This window comes from Cavia porcellus, unplaced genomic scaffold (genome assembly GCF_034190915.1).
Source record: "Cavia porcellus strain 051 isolate PalLab524CR breed Dunkin Hartley unplaced genomic scaffold, mCavPor4.1 scaffold_13, whole genome shotgun sequence".
NCBI lineage: Eukaryota > Metazoa > Chordata > Mammalia > Rodentia > Caviidae > Cavia > Cavia porcellus.
The window spans coordinates 34980761-35004780 of NW_026947496.1; the positions used below are offsets into that span (position 1 = coordinate 34980761).

The 24020-nt window shown below is 43.4% G+C and overlaps 1 protein-coding gene across 3 annotated transcripts in view; it reads right to left on the bottom strand.

Annotated features, from left to right (window-relative positions):
* Positions 1-4016: 4016 nt before the first annotated feature.
* The window catches only part of Gng4 (G protein subunit gamma 4), a 53048-nt gene continuing 33044 nt past the window's right edge, over positions 4017-24020 (bottom strand). For all 3 annotated transcript variants that reach the window (XM_063260080.1, XM_063260079.1, XM_063260081.1), the window contains one exon: positions 4017-6875. In XM_063260080.1, the coding sequence (XP_063116150.1) occupies positions 6747-6875 (129 nt within the window). In that variant the 3' untranslated portion in view covers positions 4017-6746. The remainder of the gene's footprint in view (positions 6876-24020) is intronic.

Below are 24020 nucleotides of genomic sequence, written 5' to 3' on the forward strand. Positions count from 1 at the left end.
GTAAAAATGGCCTTTATTCTAAGAATGTGGAGAGATAGCCCATGACCACTGGGGGTCTGGCTTTTTCTGCTGGACAAGTGGCGTGGGGGGAGCATATACATAGCTTTTGACTGGGGTGGTGCCTAAAGGTGGCTTCGCTGATATGCAAGTAGCTGATTGGAACTCTTTTTATGCCAGAGGTAAATTGCCTAGGGGCGGGGAAAGTGACCTCAAGATAAAGGTCCCTTGGTCCCGCCTCCCATTGTAGTCCTATCTAGGGCAAAATCCTTTCACCCGTGTTACTACAAGAGGAAGCGAAACCTCTGAGCAGTGAACAAGCTAGCACACAACAGGCCAGGATTTCAGCTGAGTCTCTCTCCACTGTGAAACCCAGGTCCTCTCACTCTAATGATTTTTACCAGGTAATCACAAATGAAAATGTAAAATGACAAGTGATTTTTTGATCTCCTAAGTGCCTCCTTGCCCAATCAGGGCCCAAGCAGGGTGTATCATTCCCTTTTGTATTTTCTTGTTTCTGTATAATTATAACTAAGGCAGAATGTGCACTTCCAAACAAATCAGTAAGAATTGAGACTAAGCAAAGCAACCACTGATATTCTCCCTGTCTCTGTCTGTCTGTCTGTGTTAGTGCTGGGGACTGAGTGCAGGGCCTTCCAACTGAACTATATCCTCAGCCCACCTCTGCTACTTTTTTTTTGAGAAGAGTCTTACTAAGTCACTAAATTTCCCAGGCTGGGTTTGAACTTGCAATCCTGCTTCAACCTCCCAGAGTACACCTCCCCCTGCAGTCCCCTCCCAGGATTAACAAATGTGCGCCGCCACAAAGGGCTGCAACCAATAATTAGATCAGGCATCAGCTAGAAGCCTTAGATTTATTCAGGATAAAAGCTTTCTTTCTTCTGCCCCAGGGATTGGTTTATATTTAAAATTGAGTTGAACTGAGTCTAATTTAACTTAAAAGCAAAAATGAAGTAAAATATAATTAAAAATGTTAAAAGCTATAAGGAAATGATAAGAACTTTAACAAATGATTTGGACAGAAAGAATCAGGGAATAAACACTTGTTCACACACCGGCTGCAATAAATAACAGGTCTCTCACTTAAAGGAAACACTCTAGTCACCGCACTGGGTACCATGGGCATTAGGGGGAGCAGAACTCACTCACATTGCCTTTGTGATGCCCGGCAGGGTGTTTCTTTCCTTTCCAAGCTATTCTTTCACTTCTTATCTAGAGGCAGGCCTCCCTTGGCCTTAATTATCACAATTAAACTAGGGCCCAGCCACACAGTGGGAAGGTGCAGTTACAGCACACAGATGACTTACGGCTTTTAAAGGCAACAAAGCACATCAAGGCTACAAAGCCAACAGTGTGCTTCCTGGTCTCCTAGCGGTTTTTTCCTTTTCGATTGGGTGGTGGAAGAGTTGAGGGCCTTGCGGTTCTCATATGTGACCACAGGCAGTGTAGTGGTGGCTCTGGACTGATTTGGATTCAAATACAGGCATTTAGCAGTTGTTGACTATCAGGCAAGTTACTTAATGTGAACTCTGTTATCTCAGACTAGGGACGAGTTGTAAAAGCATGTGTTTTTTCTGATAGTACTTACCTGTCATGGGCCAGGTGACATGCGCGGTGCTGGGGATGCAATGGTGAGCAAAACTAGGGCATCTTTCCTGCTGGTGATTGCATCTAGTGGGTAGATGATTTTTACTAGGTAATCACACATGAAAATGTAAAATGACAACAGCAATACAAGCCTCACAGTGAAGGCCTAGAAGAAACAGATTGGTCTTAGACAAAGAGGCCAAAGAACAGACAAAGAGGTCATAGAACAGTCAAGCTTTCACTAATAACTTGAGTCAAGGCCTGTAAAATAAATGGACTTTGCAGAGAGGGGCAGAGGATGCAGCAGATGCAAAGGCCCTGTGGCAGCAGGGAAGATGGCAAATGAAGTAGGCTTGAATAATGGTAGTGTGGATGAGTACATAATGGCCAGAGTACGCAGAGCCTTGGAGCTACACTGGGTCACTAAGACATCTTTGAAGGGAAGTGGTTAGAGTACCACCAACATATGGTTAACTTCCATAAACAGGTTTGAAAGTGTTACAAGTTAACAAATTACATTTGCCCCAGCAGAATCAAGTGTAGGCATTTGATTAGAAACCACATAGAGGGGCTGGGGATTTAGCTCAGTGGCATAAGTGCCTGCCGTGCAAGCAGGCAGTCATGAGTTCGATCCCCAGTACCAGTAAAAAAGGAAAAAGACAGAAAAAAAGAAACCACATAGAATCATGAGGTTATGGCCAGTGGGCACTAACCTCCAGAAGCAGGAGAACTGGGAAGATACCAGCCGGTCCTCTATGCTGCTGGGGAGGGGCGATGGTGCCCAGAGATGGGGCAGGGAGCTTCCTTCTGGTACTCCCTAAAATCTACCCCTGGCCGGGGGTGGTGGCGCACACCTGTAATCCCAGCACTCTGTGAAGCTGAGGCAGGAGCTTGGAAAGTTCAAGCCACCCCAAGCAATTTAGTGACTAAGCAAGACCTTGCAATAAAAAATAAAAATGAAGGGTTAGGACATAGTTCATGGCTCAATCCTTAGAACCACAAAGAAACCAAAGTACCTACCTTCATCTAGTGTCTTCTCACCACCTGAAGAGCCCAGCAGGTAGGAGAGCAAACCAATCCTAATCTGTGCTCCATGTTCATCTCAGGTTCCAACATCGGTTGGTTTCCTTATTTTATCTCAAACTTGCAGTCACCAGAACAAAGGCCCTACGCTCTTTGCTGCCCCAGCAGTGCCTTGGAGGGCGGTTACCACCAGGTTCCTCATAGCACTCAGGGAGGCTGGAGCTCAGAACCAGAGCCAGGCCTGTGCTCTTGTGTTGCAGGGTCCCAGTGTGAAGCTACTCTGTGATCACCCCATGGTGTGACACGGCAGAGCTGTGAGAATGGCAGAGGCCACGTGGAGCTGCGAGTGGGAGAGGAGCCCTGAGAACTGGGCACTGTGGTGGATGAGGACGGAGCCTGGGGAGGACACAGGCAGAAGGCTGAGTGTCCCACCCGCTGTTCCCTCCCCATGTGTCCCGCAGACCGAGGGTGGATGGAATAGACAGGGAGAGAGCAGACAAAAAAATTGCAATTTAGGATCTGTGCCTTTGACAAAACTGCAGCATCAAGACACCGTCAGTCATCCGAACTTGCAATGCGCGCTCCACCCCTTGGCCTGTTTTCCTTCCAAACTCCTTATTCCTACAGAATCTTCAAGATGAGGCCCACAGTTTTATTCTAACACTAAAGCCACAAATCCTAGACTTCCATCCTGAAGGAAGCAGCTCTATCAGCTGGATATCACATCAAACACACGCAAACGCATGCAACTGGTTCTTGCATCTTAACCCAGCCCACTCGCAGCTGGTCTTGCACTACAGGTAGATGATAAATAACTCAGGGAATACATATCCCACATCACCCATCTTGAGGACACCCCAAGACCACAAAAACACCCCTGCCCCAGACCACAGTGCATCTCGTTGAGTGCCTGTGCCCCTGCGTGTGGACCGCTCCGATTCTATCTAATAAGCCTGCCTGTGTCTCTTACTGCTGTGTGCTGGAATGCTTTCTGCAACAAGTCAGCAAACCTACTCCATGGGCTGGGCGAGCTGAGGTACCCATTTCCCCCTGGGGTGACCTGCTTGGACACCGTCTACTGATGGCCAGAAGACAAGGCGGCACAGAAGATATCATCCCAGTCATCCAGTGTGAAGCCTCAGCAGGGTTCCTCGACTTCCCCCCAAATCCCACAGCACGGCATCCCCATATCCTACCCTCGGAGGCCCCGCAGCTCTTCTCCATTCAGACAGCTGCGGACTGTATGTACTTCATCACCCAAAGTGTGGCCAAGCACGCTCTTCAAATCCCCGCTAATGTTAGGATCAGCGTCCTGTTAATGGTGATATCTGAGAGAAGCCAAAAGTGAAGCAAAAAGCCAAAAAAGAAAAAATAAGTAAGATTCAGGATTGGCAGCCACAAAACTCAGTTTTTTATTGAAGTACCACATACAGAAGAGCACCCAAACTGAAAGTATACAGTTGAGAGAATTGTCACAATCTGAACACATCGGATGACTGGCAACTGGATCAAGGAATAGAACATTCTAGAAAGTGTACCAGGCTTTCCCTTGGGTTACTATCCCCTTAGGAGTAACTTGGGTCCCTAACTGCCTCACCTCGCTGGGTGTCCTTATTGTGAGGGACATGCAGACTATTCGTTGTCACAGCTGTATAGGATTCCTCTTGTGATGATCCTCATGGGCATTCGGGTACTTTCCGGGTGTTAGGGTCATCATGAACAGTGCAGCAATGAACACTCTAGCACGTTTCCTTTGATGAATACATGGACACATTTCTGTGGGGTTGGCACCTAGGGTGGATGCATTAGGTCATATGGTATTTACATTCAGTTCAGGTTATTTCATGAAAGAATAAAGAATTTACTTGGTGGGGAGCTTGGAGGCCAAAGAAGTACCAGAAAGCTAGAAGGGAGCTCTAGGAAGATAGGAGGGGGCAGCTTGTTCATGGGGCCTCACAGTGGAGACAGAATGGTCTTTAGAGGGCCCTGCTATCCCATCCCTGAACACTCTTACTAGCAGACACACCCTTCCTGCAGCCGACCAGCTCCAGATACCTCCCCTGCCACACAGTGCCACACTAGGCCACTGTGGCTTCCATGAAACAGTTCTCAGCCTCCTTTATTTCTCTGTTTCCTGCTTCAGGTTCACAGCACCAAGCAAGAGGTCCAAGTAGTCTGCCCGGAACGCTGACCACTTGCCTATGGAATCAAGCTGGAGAGCAGGTGTTTGAGAGACAGGGACACCTTCCTGTTTCAGCTTCCTCAGTGGGAGGCAGGCACCACATTGTACTAAATGCATTATATCAGAGTAACATGCCCTTGGAGGCAGGATGAGTAGATGCCAAACACCAAAATGAAAACACAAAATAACTGGTGTTCGATGCAGGCAACCTGTGTGGCAAGGTGGGGGCACCTCCTTGGACCTCACTGATCAGGGGACCTCACCGATCACTCACAGGCCAGGCCCATGAGTTGACCTAATGTGGAAACTGCAACAGATGCCTGATACGCTTTCATGGACTGTGCTTTGTATTATCACATTAGTAACAGTGATGTAGGCCACTGAATATGGAGACTTTGGTCACAACCCAAACCATGGAAGGACTGGAAATTGTATCAGCCCATGCAGTGCCCAGTTCTGCTGTGATCCAAGCTCACAGCTTCCTGACTGCACTGAGCTCATCAATGAGAACCCATGAAACTGAAGATGCTTCCAGAAAAAGCAGCTGGGCACGGTGACGTGTAAAACTGTCTACCAGTCCAGCAAGTGATTAACTGATCTGAAAATTATATTTGCCTCTTCGTAGGCAAGTTTACATTCTTCACCCTGAAGCACTGCTATCTTTGAAGTCACACATTCTTCCCTACATTACAGCTTGGCATTTAGTACATGTGTTTGCTTTAACTGATAATCAGAGCTTCCCTCAATTTCCTTCCAGACAGAGAGGCAGAGGGAGTAATTACCATTGTCCCCGGTTTCCAGGTTAGAACAGCTCAGGCACACAATGGCTTGGCTGAGGTACACAGCCAGCCTCTGGCAGAGCCGGGGGTGGGGTGCGGTGGGGGGAGGCAGTTTCTGAACAGATGGAACAGAACAAACTTAGACACAGAGCTCTCTGTCCTGTGACATCATCAGGGTGGCGGGAGATGGTCTAGGCAGGAATGCAAGTGTCTAGGGATGCAAGAGCTAATGCATAGGTCAAGCTTTTCTCTAGGGATCTAGAGACTGCCTGCAAATGGACTCACCAAGTCCCTCCGGTGTAGGCAGAGAAGTGTCCTGTTGAGTAGCTGTGGGCCAGTGCTGCGAACATGTTTGCCCCCCAGTGTGTAGGTAAGACTGTCTGCAGGTGTACCTACCCGCAGACAGGTACCTGAAGGTACTCCAGCTCAGAAGTCCAGGAAGGACCCTGGAGTCAGACTGCCTGCACTGACGCTCTGCTTTCCTACTTACTTTATGTATCTTGGGCAAAGTATATTATATCCCTGCGCCTCAGTTTCCTCTCTCTAAAACAGGTCTATACTCACGCACTTATTGTGGAGGGTTAAACAGGTTACCATGTCGAGGCTTGGACCAGTGGGCAGCAAGCCTCGAGCTGTGACGCTGTAGTCTGTTTCTAGAGGGTAGGGGCCACCCTTCTGGAGTCCTAGAGGTTCCTATCCTGCAGGCTACTCATTTTCATAGGATGATGGAATGTCACACATGGGGACCCCCAAAGCTGCTGGATGGAACCTATCTACACATTTCAGCTGGTCCCCCAGATGTCACTGGATACAGAACTGCTGTCAATGAGATGGAAATTTTCATTTCAGTAAATTATTCACTGACACTGATTAACTTGATATATTTAACCTTGAGCACTGATGTTTAAAAACGGTAAACCCTTAAATCCATACTTATTTTTTATGGCACATTTGTCACATTTGTTATTTGGCTATAAAAATGTCTATTTTCTTTGCTATGAATGAAAATAACATAAAAGTAAAAAAAATTTTAATAGTGTGACAAATATAATGAGAAAAAAATGAATTGAGCCCAGCCATGGTGGCTCCCTAGTCTAAGAGCATGCACTGTCTTTATGGAGGGTTTCTACAAAGGAGATGGCCCATCACCAAAGGCCTCAGAGGATGGTACAGAAGAACTTCTTCTCCCGGAAGGGGTTCTCTGACGCGGGCACTGGGATGATGAGGGGGTCCTCCCGCACATGGGCTTCACAATATGCCAGGAGGTCTGCCGCAGCCTGGGACACCTGGGGGGACACAGCAAAGGTTCCATTAGAGGTCTGTTCACAGAGCGCACCCGGTGATGGCCCAGGGGGACCATGACAGGGCCCCAGCAGGGCAGAGGGAATAGCCCAGGACGGCCTGCACAACAGCCACATCCAGGCTGCAAAGAGCTGATGCAAACCAGAACGTGACACTAGGTCACCCATGAGGGCAGAGGAGAAAGGTCAAATGCCCTCGTCATACTCCCACCTGGGATAAGAGGAGAGAGCCCAGATAAGAGCCTCACGGTGGTTCCACTGAGCTGTTTCTGAAACAGTAATGCAGAACGTGTCCCTGGCCCAGTCAGTGTGACTGAACTCATCACCATCATCATCATGAGCTGCTTTACTGCAGTCCATCTGCAGTTCACTGCAAACCAAGAAAGGTATTTTGTTCCCCTCAATACGACATGCATTTAGCTGCCTATAAAACTACGTATTTTTCTTATATTTTTAAATTAGTGCGTATTAGTTCTATGGGAGAATGGGTTTCATTCCAGCAGATGTGTATATGCACATACTTTGATCCTCTCTGTCACTCCTGTCACTTCCTGTGCCCTTCTCTCCTTTTCCTGATCTCCCTCCTCTCCTCTAATACATCCCCACCAATGAAAGAAGACAAGCGACACTCGTCTTTCTGCATGTGGCTTATTTCACTTACCACGATGATCTCTCGGTCTGTCCATTTTCCTGCCATGACATGATTTTGCTTTTTTTTTTTTTTTATGGCTACCACTGTGCCATGTCCTACATTTTAATTTGGGGTGGCCTTCCCCTACAGGAGCTGCTCTGGACTGGGAAGCATTCTCCCCATTTTCTTTCTAGACTTCTAACACAGGACAGCTGCGCATCAAACTGCTCCCAGCTCCAGGCCAGAGGAGGTGGCAGTGCACAGAGATGCACTCGCTGAAGGGGAGCAGAGCTGTCAGCTTGATCTGCTCACTCACTGTCTGCAGGGAGAAAGGCTGGGCACCAGCTCAGCTGCCTGAGGGTGAGTCACAGCAGCTTGGGCAGCCCTCCCGGGCCTCTTGGGCATCAGTGTCTTCTCTTCCAGAAAGACAAAGCCGCTCTGTGACTGCACAGGAAAATGTTTCCAGCCCTCTAGTCAGGCAAGCCACACACCATCCCTTCTGGTTTTTTTTTTTTTTTAAACTTCTCATCTTCCAACATTTCATAGAGATTCTTCTGATTTCAAGCCCAGATCTTCTCACATGCCCTATAAATGATTCCACCAGAGACACTGAATGAAGTTTTTTCCCTCAGATAAATCAACTAGAAGTTGAGCAAATATTCAACATAAATTGTGACTTATTTTACATTTGTCAAGAGTGTGGAATAAAAGCTGGACATGGTGGCAAACACCTGTAATCTCAGCACTCGGGAGGCTGAGTCAGGAGGATTGTCGCAAGTTCAAGACCAGCCTGGGCTACAAAGTGAGCTCAAAGCCAGCCTGAACTGCACAGCAGACCCTATCTCAAAAAGACAAAACACAAGAGACAAAAAAGAGTGGAATGGAGAATGAGGCATCAATGAACATCAGGTTTTTTGCTTCACTTCTACTCCTCAGTGACCTTGTGCAAGGAAATCAACTTCTCTGAGCCTTATTTTTCTTAACAGTCAAATTCAGAAGTGTTAAATATCTCTAAACTGGCTTTTACTTGTCTAGTGTGTATGATTTGACTTTTAGTAGCACCATGCTCAGTATTTTAAATTCTGAATGATGTTGGGTTGAATGGGAGCATTTGAAGTTTGCAGTAGCTGACCAGACACTTGTGTCAGACATTTCTCAGGTAAGCAGAGGCCCAGGGAAGAACTAAGCCTGCAAGGACCTGCGACACCATCACAGGGATGGCAGCATCGGTGGACACACACGAGAACAGGAATCGGGCCCTGAGTGCTCAGCACATGGCTGCAGAATACTCTGCTTCCTGACCGTCTTAGTCTTGACGTCCCTCCTCCTCTCTGGTTCCCCACCAGGCCTAGAGATGCCAAAGCTTCTAGGTCTCCCCAGGGCTGCACCAAGGGAGCTGGTCACTGAACCCATCCAGTGGCCTCTCTGGCAGTCCTGGGAGGGGTCTTCACCGCTGCCAAGTCCTTGTGCAGACTGCAGTGATGGAGACACTCTTCCCCCCGGGACTGCTGGGCCTCTGTCCCTGCCTAGTTGTCCAGTGCAGCAGCCTCTCCAGTGTCCGAGTTTCCATTTTCCCATCATTTCATCTTCTGGCCATGCTCCAGAGGATTCTGAATCCTCTGTCACCCTCATTATCTCATTCAGGAAGTGTTTATTGAGTACTTACCTTGTGGCTAATTGAGAGGAGGCAAGAAAAGAATGAGGTGAGACTTTTGCCCTCTAGAACCAATGGAGACACTCAGAAAGAATGACCTCACCATTATAATCAGTATGTGCTGGAATGTCCCGGATGCAGAGAGACAGGGAGCCAATATGCAATCACCTTCCACACGCAGGAGGCAGCCTGCTGAATGATCACTGATCACAGCAGCTTCCGTCCTCTTGATCAGTTCAATAGTACACATGGTCAGCACCATCCATAGGTGGGCTGAGCTACTTTAATCCCGAGAGCAATCTTGAAGGATCATCTTCTGGGGGCTGTTGCAGTGTGGGCCAGTATATCACAGCCACGCATATGAGGGGCTCAAATGTGCTGGACTTTGGGGGACAGTAGAGTGGAGGGAAGCTGGGTGGGCCACAGTCCCTCTCCCACTGGTGTGTTTTCTTCCTTCCAGCCCAGTGTGTGACACACCAGCAACAGTGCTGTGAACACCCTGCCTTGCCATCTCTAAGTAGACCTCTGCTAGGAATTTTCCTGGCGCCTCCCAAAGGTGATACTATTCTTAATGCCTTTTTCCTTTCAAGAAAACAAGTTGTTCCTAGATGCCCTCCTTCTGTTGCAGGTCATAGCTGCATTTGCTTGGTCACCACTACACTCCCCTGGGTTCTGTGTGCCTGTGTGCACGCCTGACCTGTAGGAATGAATGCACAGCAAAGCCACCATTGGGGCAGAGCAGTGAGTACCTGGCTGAGATCAAATGCGGAGACCGGGGTTGCGTCCACGGCCCATTAATCTTCCAAATACACTCAGAATTACTATAAATATATAACTGTGACAGTCAGAATGTCCCTCCAAGGATGACACATTTAACTGCTATTGCAACAGGACACATAAGTGGGACCCTTAAGAGCTGATAGGCCAAGTGGGCTTCCAGCTCATGAAAAGGTCAAGGCCATGACAGCATGAATGGGTTAATTTTCATGGAGTGACCTCTTGATTAAAGGAAGAATTTGCCTGATTTTTCTTCTGCCTGCCCATGACCCATGAGCCATGATTGCCTGTCCTTCTCCCACGTCATGATGCAGCCTGGAGGTCCCTGCAGGTAGATCTCCTAGTCCAGAATGGTGAGAAATAAGTTTTTCTCATAAACTGCCCAGGCTGTTTGATTTTGTGATAACTGAAGAAAAGAGACAGAGGCAATTACTCTATAAACAGTGGTCTATTTATATACTACTGTGTCTAATGGGATGTAAGTCATCTTACCACAAAATAATCAAGTCTTCTGCTTTAAGCAGACTTCTCTTTCCCAGAGTCCAAAGCTCCTTTATTCCTACATAGCCAAAGTGCTGTGGGTAACTGCTGGCATTTATTGGAATGGGATCAGTCGATATAAAACCTGACCAATGCCCATCTCCATGCGTCTTCATGTGACTTACATTTTCATGTGACCTACTATGTGACATCAGGCTTTAACCTAAAGCTGTTCCCTAGGCTAGGTGGGAAGAATTTCTTAACCAGCTCTAGATTGATTTTTATTCCTAGATTGGTTTTGTGGTTGGAGATTTTCTCCTAGAAAAAATGGGTTACAAACATCGCCAGATCCCACAAAACATCTGTCACCTTAAAAAACATAAAATAGACAATTTGCTTTTGAAGACAAAAATTTTTACTCTGGTAGGAACCTGGAAACTCCCTTGCGGCTGTTTTCTCATCGCACCTCATGCTGCCTGTACCTCGAGTCTGCTCTGATGAAATGCCCTGAACATCTCATCTTCTGTCTCAGTTTTCCACTGTTAGAGACACAGGACAGTAGATATCGAAAAGAACCAGCAGCCTGGGAGCAATTGCGGAATTTTTCCATTGCATTTCAGAGTAAAAGAGGTGATTAAAACAGCCTAAGTTAGCACATAATCCTGTTAGTCGCACTATAATTACAAGCTTCACTGATGGGGGAGAATGTTGCAATTACTATAGTCACATTCCACGACAAGACAGATGACATAATTACTATTCTTGCTGTGACACCCACCACACTTATCTTTGCATCCAAAGTACAGAGATCTGTACCTATTTCTCAGTGACGTTGGTCTACTGAACAATACCATTTGGAATCAAAAGCATCTTTGTTGGTTTGGCTGTTCCTTCCTCTACTCCCAAAAAGAAAGCAGGATCATGGTTAGGAGCACAGCTGGGTTGCAGCTGGCATGATGCCATGGTGCCTCCTCTAAGGTCAGACTGCTATACTTCATACAGACACCAGAGGTGGCGCCCTACTGGATCCTCGGGACATGACAAGTATAACCTGCCTCACCTCTAAATTCTGAGCAAATGCTGCACAGTGTATTCTTGAGAATTTCTTGTGACATTCCAAAATGTTTGAAACCAGCACGTTAGTTCCTAATACAGTCTCTAGATACTTTCATAGTATGGCTTGCATAAATCTTGGACCAACATAGGCAATTCTGTCATTAGCAAATGGCCCTGGCAGGGAGGGTCTTCTAGGCACTCAGGGAGTCCTAGGCCATGACACCACCTAGTTGGAAGGAGATGGAGTTATTTCTAAAAGTGAAAGCCAGAGGAGGCAGTGACAGGAGATTCATGAGTGTAAAAAAAAAAACAATGTAATACACCCCCTTTGAATTGTAAGGGCAAATGCCCCTAATTGTGGGTTGGTCACTATCATCGCCACAAAGGCCTTTTCCTCCCATATCAAAACTTGACTGCATATTGAGAGGCAAGAGTAGGATGTATGAAAGAGGGTCAGTGTCACCGCATTCACAGAAGAGCCAGCTATCACTACATGGCCCCTTGACAGGCCTGTTTGAGTATAACTGACCCACACCCACCCTGGAACCTTGGCACAAACGGATCCTTCCAATACACTGGCCAAAGCTCTGCCTGACTGACCACCTTTCAGTTTTGATATTTCTCAATATTCTGCACAGAGCCAAGCCTCGGGAATTCTGCAAGTTTCCCGAGGAGTAACAAGTATGATGCTAGAATCTAGCAAGGTGCATGATGAAGGCTGCAGAGACCCCACCAGAGGCCTGAGATCCAGGGCGATGTCAGGAAGCGGCACATTTTACTTCTCTTAGGGAGAAGCATAGAGCTCAGAAGCGCATCCCGAGTGATGGCACCAGGTGCAGTGTCCTTCTGGGCAGGATGCCCAGAGCTTTCACTTCTACAGGTGGCACCTGCTGGTCTGCAGCCAAATGATGCAATGGACGCCATCCTGCCCATAGGGGCTGCTACTCCCTCACTCACTGGCTGCCTTCTGCAAGGAAGGGAAAGACGTTTGGACCTGAGGTGGTTTCTCTGAGATGATCAAGGCAATGCAACCTTCCTGGCTTGAAGGGCCCTTCTGGTTTATTTTGAAGACCACTCTCCTTTTATCTGATCCCACTTCTATAACTGAGGAGCACCCTCCCCTTGCAGGTGATGATTTATTTCTAAATACGATTTCAGGAAATCAGCATCAGAATCACTTCATAAGTCTATGTTGCACTACAGTGTTTCTGAAGGAGAATGATACAACAAAAGAAAAGGTTAAATCTAAATCAGAAACTAGCAGAAGTTGGGCTAAGGACGGGTTCAGACTAGACACACTGAAAAGCCAACACCTACATGCACTGCTATCAATAACTCCCCGCTGTGCCAAGGACATATTGCCACTTGTGTTCTTTTTCCTTTAGGAAGGTCATTCTTACCCTCTCCCTCTCCTTCTCCCTCCCCCTCTCCGTCACTCTCTGTCTCTCTTTTTTCTGAGACAAGGTCTTGCTATGTAGCCCAGGCTGGATTTGAACTCACAGTGATCTTTCTGCTTCAGCCTCCCTAGTGCTGGAATTACAGGAATATGCCACCAAATCCGGTTCTTGCCATCTTTATATTCAATGTTGCCTTAATTACTCCTGTTCCTGGACTTCCCCAAACCTTTTCAGTGGACTGTGAGCAACCAATCAGAACATGAGGGTTTCCCTGATTTTGCTAATCTTCCATTTTCTACATTTGACATTTCAGCCTCCATGTTTCTTCTTAACAACTATTTTCTTTGATTTTAGAATTTTCTGGTTTGGCTGCATAAACTTAACCATGTGTTTTATCTTCTAGGAAAAACAAAACCATAGGAAACATATTTCGCTCTTTCAAAAGCATTCACACTCTGGTGTTACTGCTTATGCTTTTCCTAGGAAAAGTGCTAGAAAAAATTAAGGGTAAAACATGTGTTAAAAGGCATTTGTTTGAAGAAATATGAGAAAAAACTTTGGCTCAAATAGAAATGTGTAAATGCCAAGAGCTGGATGCCCGAAGGCCTTTCCCACCGAGCTTCCAGACGTTTCCCATTCGGCTCCACAGATGGGGCCTGGGTAATCCACTCTGAGGGGTGCAAAGGACCCCTAACTAGTTTACACTTAAAGTTTGAATGTATGTTACAATTTTCATGTAGAGTGATTACATAAAAATATGGCCATATCTAGCGTCTAGCTGTCAGTGCCCAAAAAACAAGGAAGAAGACAAAGATTTTGTATGAAGTGAACAGTGCATATGCAGATAATTAGATTTGCTAAAAAACCAATGCCTGGGTTTGTGACAGTGCTTGAGGCTAATAGTGTGCTGGTGAGATCTCAGTGGAAGGAACAGAGAGGATTCCTTTTCTCCTCACTGCCCTACAGCACAGAACATTCTTCCTTCAAGATACCCACACACCACCCAGGATGTATAAGAGACCATCACAGAGGACGGAGGGGAGCATAGCCCTGGGTGGGGACTCCTAGAAAGAAGAGACTCCTTGGAAGAACACCATTATTGAAATGGCTTTACTGTCTGACAATAACAATCTTTATTTCTTTGTGAACTTTGCGTGTGAGTGTTTGTGTGTGTGGGTGTGTGGTATTTGGGATCAAACCTAGGGCCTTTGCACTAAGCTACATCCCTGATCTTTTGATTATACATTTTGAGACAGTATTTCATGAAAACACTAAGTTGCACAGGTTGGGCTTCGGTTAGTAATCCTCCTGCTGCACCTTCCCAGAATGATGGGGCTACAAGTGAAGGTTTTTTGTTTTTTTTTTTAAGTAGCAAGTCAGAAGTAAAAATCAACCAAAATTTCATTCCTTGTTAATAACACTGGTACACGTCATCCACCCACACTTGTACACATGGCTCTTCCTGCTTGGTACACACATACACTGTTCTGTGATGTGCTTCCCTGTTCCATGCACACAGAGCCGTCAGTGTCAGCAACAGGATAGCACTGTTCCTTCGTAACACACTTAGCCAATGCCTACTGATGGGTGATTATTTTCAAAATTTTTTGGACATTTTAAATAGCGCTTTGGTGAATCTCTTCCAGCCCTTCATTACTTGTGAGACTGTCTCCTCAGGAAACATTCCCAGAAGTGGAAATGCTGGGTCAGATAGCACGCACCGCAGACACACGTATTGACTGCCCTTTGGGAAGACTGTGCCAATTTCTACACCCCACAGAAAAACATCTGCCTCCCCTGGGGCATCGCTGGGGGGGACCCTGAATTTGCAAGAATGGAAAACATCGGTGCTCAGCAGGTCAGTTGCTGGTTTTTAGCCACATTTCTTTTTTTTTTTTTTTTGTCTTTTTCGTTTTTATCGGTACCAGGGATCGAACTCACGTTAGCCACATTTCTTATACTCTTCATAAAGGAAAATGCCTCTTCCTATGGTTGAACAGTCATAGATCTCCTTTATAAATTGCCTACTTGCATGTGGCTTGCACAATTGGAAAAAAGACAGCTTTTCTTTTTACTGTTTTTTTACATCTTATATTTTCAGCAATTAACTTTGTTTTATGGTTAGCAAATATTTTTATTTTTTGTTGGGAGAAATTTATTTCATAGAATTAAAAAGTATATAGTCAAGACTTTTAGCTTATGAACTATGAATTTTAGGATATGATTAGAAAGGCTTTTTCAAATTCGTATGATTAAAACATCTACTCCTGCTCTTCTGGGAAGATGGCAGAGTGATAAGCAGCAGAAAAAGAGCCTTTCTGAGATGTGGTGTCCAGCCACTGGAAATATACCAATGTGAGGAAGGGAAGAAGGACAGTGGGTCTCTAGGACCCAGGAAGGATCTGAAGTGGGAACTGTAACCCAGGGAGATAGGAAAGAGAGAAACTTCAGTGCAGAAGACAGAGTTGATGAGGTGCTTTCTGCTTGAGCCTGGATTCACTACATGAAAGGAATGGCTTAAACCTGCAGATGTCTGGTGACTACTGGTGACTCCAGAGGACTCCGTGGAGAAATGCAAAAGTGGAATAGAGCAGTGGATGCAGTGGACTGCAGTGCTGGTGAGTAGAGCAGGTTCAGATACCCTGAAGGAGAGGTGGATTATCTGGGAGCCATCTTGGAGATGACTCATGGCCGGAAACCAGCCCAAACTTCAGTGGAATAAAGGTGTAGGTTTGCTAGGATTGAGCACTATCTTGCTGTGAGGCTACTGCTGGCTTGCTGGGATTAATCAACATGGATCTGGACCCGGATTCTGTCTGCCCATGTTGTCTACCAGTGACAGCAGAGTCACTTCCTTAAGTGAACATTTTTTTCTCTTATTTTTCCCCAAGTTTTTTTTTTCTTCATTATTTGTTCTTTTATGAGTGTGACATTGGTTTCTAGTTTTTACTGTTGTTTTTCTGTCCTGTCTTGGTTTTTATTTCTTGTCTCTTTCCCTCCTGTTTTCTTCACCAGTTTCCCAAATTTGCATAATCCTTCTTTGACTTCTAGCTTTGTTTCTAATCTCTTTCTCTTCTATTTCTCTGTCTGCCCTTCCAACCCCTCTTAAATTTTCTCCCCAGAAGCTAAAACTGCCATATTGAGGGCTTGTTTAATGCATATAATTTCCTGGTTTGTTTTAGATTTTGTTACATAACCACAAATCTGGTTTACATGACTAAAGGTGGCCAATTAATAGTTACCTCATTTCGTCATTTTCTGTACTGGGTTTGATGCTATTGTTATTGCTAACTGTACCACATTAGCTAAAGTGACATTAACTGTTCTAATCTGGTACACTAAGACTGAGATTGCTAAGAGACATGAAGGATACTATAGGCCAGTGCCAAAGATCCAGGGGCTGGGGACTGGGGATTTAGCTCAGCGGCATAAGCGCCTGCCTTGCAAGCAAGCAGTCGTGAGTTCGATCCCTGGTACCGATAAAAAGGAAAAAGGCAAAAAAAAAAAAAAAAAAAGATCCAGGGGCTGGGCCAAGTAGGCAGGACCTTCTCAGCTCTAATAAATTGAAGAGCTAGGATCTTGCAACAGACTCAAAATGTAAAAGTCAACTATACCTGATAGATACTTCACGGAAGTAGTCATTTCCCAAGAATTCTAAACACTAGCAATAATGCTGCTCCACTATAGGCCATGTACAAACATCAAACTAGGCATTAAATTTAGAGGGAGGAAAGTAGGGAGGGAGGGGGAGAGAGAGAGAGAGAGACAGACAGACAGACAGAGAGACAAGAAAAAGAGAATGGGGGCTGGGGATTTAGCTCAGCGGCATAAGCACCTGCCTCAAAAGCAGGCAGTCGTGAGTTCAATCCCCGGTACCGATAAAACAGAAAAAGACCAAAAAAAAAAAAAAAAAAAAAAAAAAAAAAAAAAAAAAAAGAAAAAGAGAATAAATATAAATGAGAAGACCCTTAAACAATATGCAACCCCAAACTTCCAGCTCATGAAAGGCAAACCCAAGGGACAATGAGGTGGGACAGTCCAAAAGCCACATACCTGGACTCTCTAAAGTAGTAACAATAGATGTAACAAAACAAATGAATGAAGCTCTAGAAAAAAATCAAAACAGAACAATTTCTCAGATAACTACAGAGATGAAGAAAATAATGAAAGACATGGTTAGTAACTCTAGACTAGTTACAGATAAAAAAATAAGAGGAGCTTAGGAAATTGAGGGGAACCATCAATGTGAACTGGAATCCATGAAACATACTCAAGCATATATCTACATTAAAAATTCCATTGAAAGTATACATAGCAGAATGAGCCAATGTGAAAACAGAATCTCAGATATAGAAGACAGGATTGCAGTGAGTAATCAGTAAGATAAGACTTCTTAAAAAAAGCAAGGGACTATGAGAAATCAACCTAGCAGCTGCTAGATGATGCAAAGATGAATAATAAGATTGATTGAGTCACAGAACAAATGACATAAAGAATCTGTTCACAGAAGTCATGACAGAAAACTTCCTCTGGGGGCTGGGGATTTAGCTCAGCGGCATAAGCACCTGCCTTGCAAGCAGGCGGTCGTGAGTTCGATCCCCAGTACTGATAAAAAGTTAAAAAAAATTAAAAAAAAAAAAAAAAAGAAAACTTCCTCTGTAGGGAAAAAAGAATTTGACATACAGATAAGTGAGGCATATAGGACTCCAATTAGACATGAATTAAAAAAACTATACCAAAGCATATAATAGTCAAGATTCCACAAATTCAACACAAGAATAGAATATTAAAAGCTGTTAGAGGAAAACAAAACAAAAACCCCCAAACAACAAATCTTCTATAAAGGAAAGCCCATCAGAATCATGGAAGGCTTTTCAACACAAACCCTCAAGTCAAGGGAAGCTTGGAATGAAGTATTTCAAGACCTAAACGAAAACAACTTCCAACTTGTTGTACTCTAAGAAAGTAGCTTCGTTATATGTGTATTATAGCAAACCTGCAAACGTGGCTTACTAAATGTGTTTTTTTATCCTTTTTCCCTAACTGATATGTTACGTGACCTAATTGATATGTTGAGCAATACTCTCCTCTGTAAAGAATTGCAAGAATCTTACCTAATTGATATGTTAACCATTGTTACCCTCTACAAACTACAGAAGTTGTGTTAAAACAAGCTAACAAGGGTTGTTAATCACTGTTAGGTGTCTCTATTCTCCGCTAAAGAGCTAAAGAAAACTAGGATGGCCCACTAATTTACACTTGTTTAACGTAACCTGCTTGTGTGCAGAGAGATTTGTGTATGAGTTTAACCCTTTACTTGACTTGACACATAACCTCCGTTTTCTGTTCTGTATGGCGCCTTATTGCCTCCCTTTCCCCTCACCTATCTAACTAGGCCATAAAGAATTTGGGTTTCTGGTGACCTCTTCCCGACCCGGTGATGATCTGTCACAAAATGAGCCTGCCCCAAATTTTAAGAACTGTTTAGCTTCAAAGAAATTACCGGGAAATACTATGGCCCAAACCCCAATCGGTGCTTTCCTTTTGTTCTGTATGCATCAAATAAGTTAGATATCAGATCTTTGTAAAACTTAAGTTTCAGCTTCTTGTAACTCTTGACCCCTTCATACCCACTAGTGAAAACGAGCTGTCCTGGGATAATTCACTGTCCACTTTCTTCCCCAAATATTGCTGCAGATGTGCCACTTCGAGATAATGTCAGTCTGTAGGATGGGAGTAATTTGAGAAACACCAGGAACTCCCGAGATTGTCAGAGCTAAGTGGACAGCCAGACTCGGGTCAACAAGTTTGATGGCTCTGCAGGTTTCTTTGTTTCTCCCCCCACCCTTTTCCTCCAGCCTCTTTTTAAAGTCCTCCCTTCAGTCTCTGGGACACAGTCTCCAAATTGGCTCCCAGAGACTGGTCACCAGGCCTGGAAATAAAGCCTTTGCCACCTAAATTTTCGGTCTCTTGCTTCCTTGGATTTTATACTGGGGCCTGAGTTATAACACAACTTAAACTGGTGCACCCCACAAAACTATCTTGCAAAATTGATAGAGAAACAATATACTACCATGACAAACAATGCCTGAAAAGATTCATGAATATCAAACCAGTACTAGAAAATGTTCTGAAGGACATTCTAGAAAGAGATAAAAAGGACAACACTTCCATAAAACCCAAGAGAAGGAATATACCAGGCAAGGAAAATAATTACACAGAAGAAAAAAAGGGATCCAGCAACAGGAAAAGAACATGACAAGAATATGTCAATATATATCAGTTATATACCATCAATGTTAATATTCTCATTTCATCAATCAAAAGAAACAGAGTGGAAGAATGAAAAACCAAGATCAAAAAATATGCTGCATACAAAATCACATTGAATTAAAAAAGAAATTCGTAGACTGAAAGTCAAAGGATAGAAAACAATACTCCATGCAACAGGATCCCAGAAAACAGCAGGGATAGCTATTCTATGTGAAGACAAAGTGGATTTCAAACCAAGACCGATTAAGCATGACAAACAAGGTCACTACGTATTTGTAAAGGAAACAATCCAAGAGGAAGAGATAACAATCATAGATATAGATACACCAAATACCAGGGCATCCAAATATAAAGCAAATATTAACAAATGTGAGAAATCGAATAATCATTAATATAACTGTAATAGGGGACCTCAATATCCCACTGTCACAAACTGACAACCAACTAGACAAAAAAAAACAACAGTGAAATATTAGAACTAAACCAAACTTTTGAACAAATGAAATGAGCAAATGTCTTGAGTATTCTACCCCACAACATTAGAATATACATTCTTTTCAGCTGTACATGGGATGTTCTCCAAAAGAGACCACATACTAACTTATGGAGCATAAGTTTAAGTAAGTGCAAAAGAAGTGAATTATTGGAAATTAATGGCAAAAGAAACCACAAGAACTTCATAAACACATGGAAATTAAATAATCTGAACAACCAATTTCACAGATGAAATTAAAGAAGAAATTAGTTTCTACAATTACATGATAATGCCAGTACAACATATGGAAATATATGAGACATGATGAAAACAGTCCTATGAAGGAAATTTATAGCCGTGAACACCAATATCAGGAAAACAGTGCATGCTCAAATAAACAACTTAATGTTGGAAACTGAAGTGTCCAGAAAAAGTAGAGCAAGTCAAGCTTAGTTAGTAACAAGGAGGAAATTATTAAGATCAGAGCAGAAATCAATGTGATGGAGACTAAGAAAACATTACAAAGAATCAATGAATTGAAAAGTTGGTTCTTTGAAAGATTAAATAAAATTGACAAACCCTTAGCCAACCTTATTAAAAAAGGAAAAGACTCAAATCTATTTGATTAGGAATAAAAGGGTGAAATCACAACAGATCCTGCAGAAATCCTGAAGATCATCAGTACCTACTTTGAGAACCTGTATTCTAATCAGCATGAAAACGCAGCCATTCATGGGCCACAGGGAGGAGAACAAAAAGCCAGCCACTTCCTGTCAGTCAGCACCACGCACACAACTGTGCTCTTGCAAAGCAGGCACTTATGCTGCCAAGCTAAACCCCCTGCCCTCTGGCCCTTTTTTAAAACCCTGTGTCATTTACACTGTCCTGTTTTGACTGGCTTTATTCTGTTTTTATTTTGCTTGGTTTATTCTCTTTAAAGTAAAAAAAAAAAAATTTTTTTTTTTTTGGTACCAGGGTTTGAACTCACAACCTTGCACTTACCAGGCAGGCACCTAGGCCATTGAGCTAAATCCCCAGCCCCCTAAAGTAAAAAAAATTATTAAAAAAATGAAAATGCAGAAGAAATAGACAGGTTTCTAGATACATATGAGTTAATGGAACTGAATCAAGAAGATATAAAAGTTCTAAATAAACCAGTCTCAGTCAATGAAATGAATGACAAAATTAAAAACCTACCAACAAAAAAAAGCCCAGGCCCTAATGGAGTCATGGCTGAATTCTAGAAGAAATTTAGAGAGGACCTAATATACTACTTTTAAAACCCTTTAATGAAATTGAAAGGGAAAGAATACTCTCAAATTCATTCCTGGAAGCAAGCATTACTCTAATATTGAAATGCAGAGGGACCCGACCAAGAAAGACAACAGTCCAATCTCCCTAATGAACATAGATGTAAAAATCTCCAATAAGATACTGGCGGTCCAGGGATATAGCTCAGCAGCACAAGTTCCTGCCTGGTAAGCTCGAGGTCATGAGTTTGATCCCCAGTTAAAAAAAAAAGATACTGGCAAACAGAATGCAGCAAATCATCAAGAAGATTATATATCATGACCAAGCAGGAGGCATCCCAGGGATGCAGGGATGGTTCAACATACACAAATCAATAAATTTAATATATCATATTAACATAGTCAAGGACAAAATGCATATGATCATCTCAAAAGACGCAGAAAAAGCATTTAATAAAATTCAACATCCATTCATAATAAAAACCCTCCAGAAAATTGGAATAGTCATCAATCTGATAAAAGCCATCCATGACAAACCAACAGACAACATCATACTAATTGGGCAAAATCTGAAAGATTGCACTGTAACAGCAGGGATAAGACAAGGATGTCCACTGTCACCTCTCATTCAATATAGTTTTGGAAATATTAGCTAGAACAGTGAGCAAGAGAAATAAAAGGAATAAAGATAGGAAAAGAATTTAAATATATGATGCTCTACATAGAAGATCCCTAAAACTCCACCAAGAGACTTCTAAATTTAATAACCAAATCCAGTAGTATAGCTGGATAAAAGTCAGCACTCAAGAGGATATCAGAAAATGGAGAGATATGCCTTGCTCTCGGGTAGGAAGAACCAATGAGTGAAAATGGCCATACTTCCAAAATTGTTATACAGATTTAATGCAATCTGGATCAAAATTCCAACAGCGTATCTCACAGAATTAGAGAAAAGAAACCTAAAATTAATTTGGAACTAGGAGAGACTTAGAATAGTAAAGGCAATTCTGGGCAACAAAGGCAAGTCAGGGGGCATGACAATCCCTCACTGAAATTATGCTGCAAAGCTACTGTGGTAAAACAGCTTGGGACTGGCAAAAACAAACAAACAAACAAACAAACACTGGCCCAAAGACCAATGGAACAGATTAGTAGAAGCAGAAACAATTCCAAACACACTCAGCCACCTTATCTTTGACAAAGGTGCCGAGCATCTTCACTGAAAGAAAGACATCCTCTTTAATAACTGGTGCTCAAAAAAGCTGGCTTTTTATATGTGGAAGAGTAAATCTAGACTGTCATGGTTTATGTCAGTGGCCCCCAGGCCTCATGCGTTTGCATTGTGCATTTGTGAGTGGTTCACTGCTTAGAGCTTGGATTGATGGTGTCAGTGCTACACTGGCCTAGGGGTGGAGCCAGCGTACAATGTAAGGGCTGGAAGAAGGTGTGTCTCCCTCTCTTGCTGGTTTCTGCCTTGCTGTTTGAAGCAACTATGAACTGTGGCCCCACCATGCCACCCTGCGTTGGAGCCAACTGAGTATGGACTGAAACCTCCAAAACCTGTAAGAAATAAACCTTTCCTTTCCCAACTTTGGGCATCAGGTATTTTGTCTCAGTGACGAGTAAAAAGTAATTAAGACAGAGATCATATCTTTTACCATGCACTAAGTTAAAATTGAAATGGATCAAAGGTCTAAATATTAAAGTGCAAACACTGAATCTTCTCGAAGAGAGAACAGGTAGAACTCTTGAAGACATTGCTGTGGGCAAGGACTTTATGTAAGCACAAAAAAGAAGGCAGTGTGGGTGCACAGTGAGAAGTGAGTGTCCACAGTCCGAGGAAAGAGGCCTCAGCCACACAAACCTTTCCTGGCACCTTGATCCTAGATTTACAGCTTCCAGAACGTGAAAAAATAAATTTGTTGTTTAAGTCAGAGTTGGTGGCACTCTGACAGCCCAAGAAGACATTCACCCTGACATTTGGATAAAAGTAGTGAAGTATGCAGTTTTTTTTTTCCAAAGTGCTAACAACTTTTTACAACATTGATTAATCATCTATTCTTTGCCGATTTGAGATGCAATCTGGGTCATAGTCTAAATTCCCAATATACATGGGTCTATTTTTGAGATATCTTATTTTGTCCCATTAATCTGTCTCTCTAGAGAGAATATCAGAAATCTTTAAATATAATTTTATATGTTTTAATACATTGTGGGAAACATCTATGTATCTTCCTTTAAAAGAAATAATAACCTTCTCAGGGAGGGCCATACTCAGTGATAGTTATTACTTCGCATGTACAAAAGGCCCCAAGTTCAATCCCTAGTACTGCAAAGATGAGATGCTCTCACACAATTTTCATCTAACGTAACTTTAGAGTAATTTAAAGTTTATTTTCCTCAAAATTCAAAACACAGTTTTAATAATATTTATATTGAGTCCATGTATTTATCTTTTTTTTTTTTGGTACCGAGGATTCAACTCACGACCTTGTGCTTGTGAGTCAGGCAAAAATTGGACAAAAGATCTGAAGAGCTAAATCCCCGGCCCCTTATTTATCTTTTTTGAGTGAGCGTTTCACTATACAGTTCAGAGTGGCCTTAAACTCACTTTGTAGCCCATACTGGCCTCAAACTTGCAGCAATCTTCCTGTCTCAGCCTTGTGAATGCTGGGATTACAGGGGTGTGCCACCACACCTAGCCTTATACATTTATTTAGAGAGAAAAGATTTTAAAATATTGATTCTGCCAGGCAGGCATGGTGGCATACTCCTGTAGTCTCAGCACTCAGGAGACTGAGGCAGGAGGATCACTGCAAGTCTAAGACCAGCTTGGGCTACAAAGGGAGCCCAAGGCAGCTTGAACTGCATAGTGAGACCCTGTCTCAACAAAGACATAAAAAATTGATTCTGCCTATTGTAGAACAAGGTATTCTGTTAACTGAATCTTCTTTGAGATTTTGAGTCTTATACATGTAATACAAGGCATTCTGAAAGTCAGTCCCATTGTTTAGCAGACAGTTTTAAAAGGTTCCCGATGCTGATGCATATTCCCATCACTGCCACCATTAAGTGTGTTGTATTCTATGCAAAAATGGATCTGCACTGTTTCTGCTTTACAGGACTTGTTGAGGTGT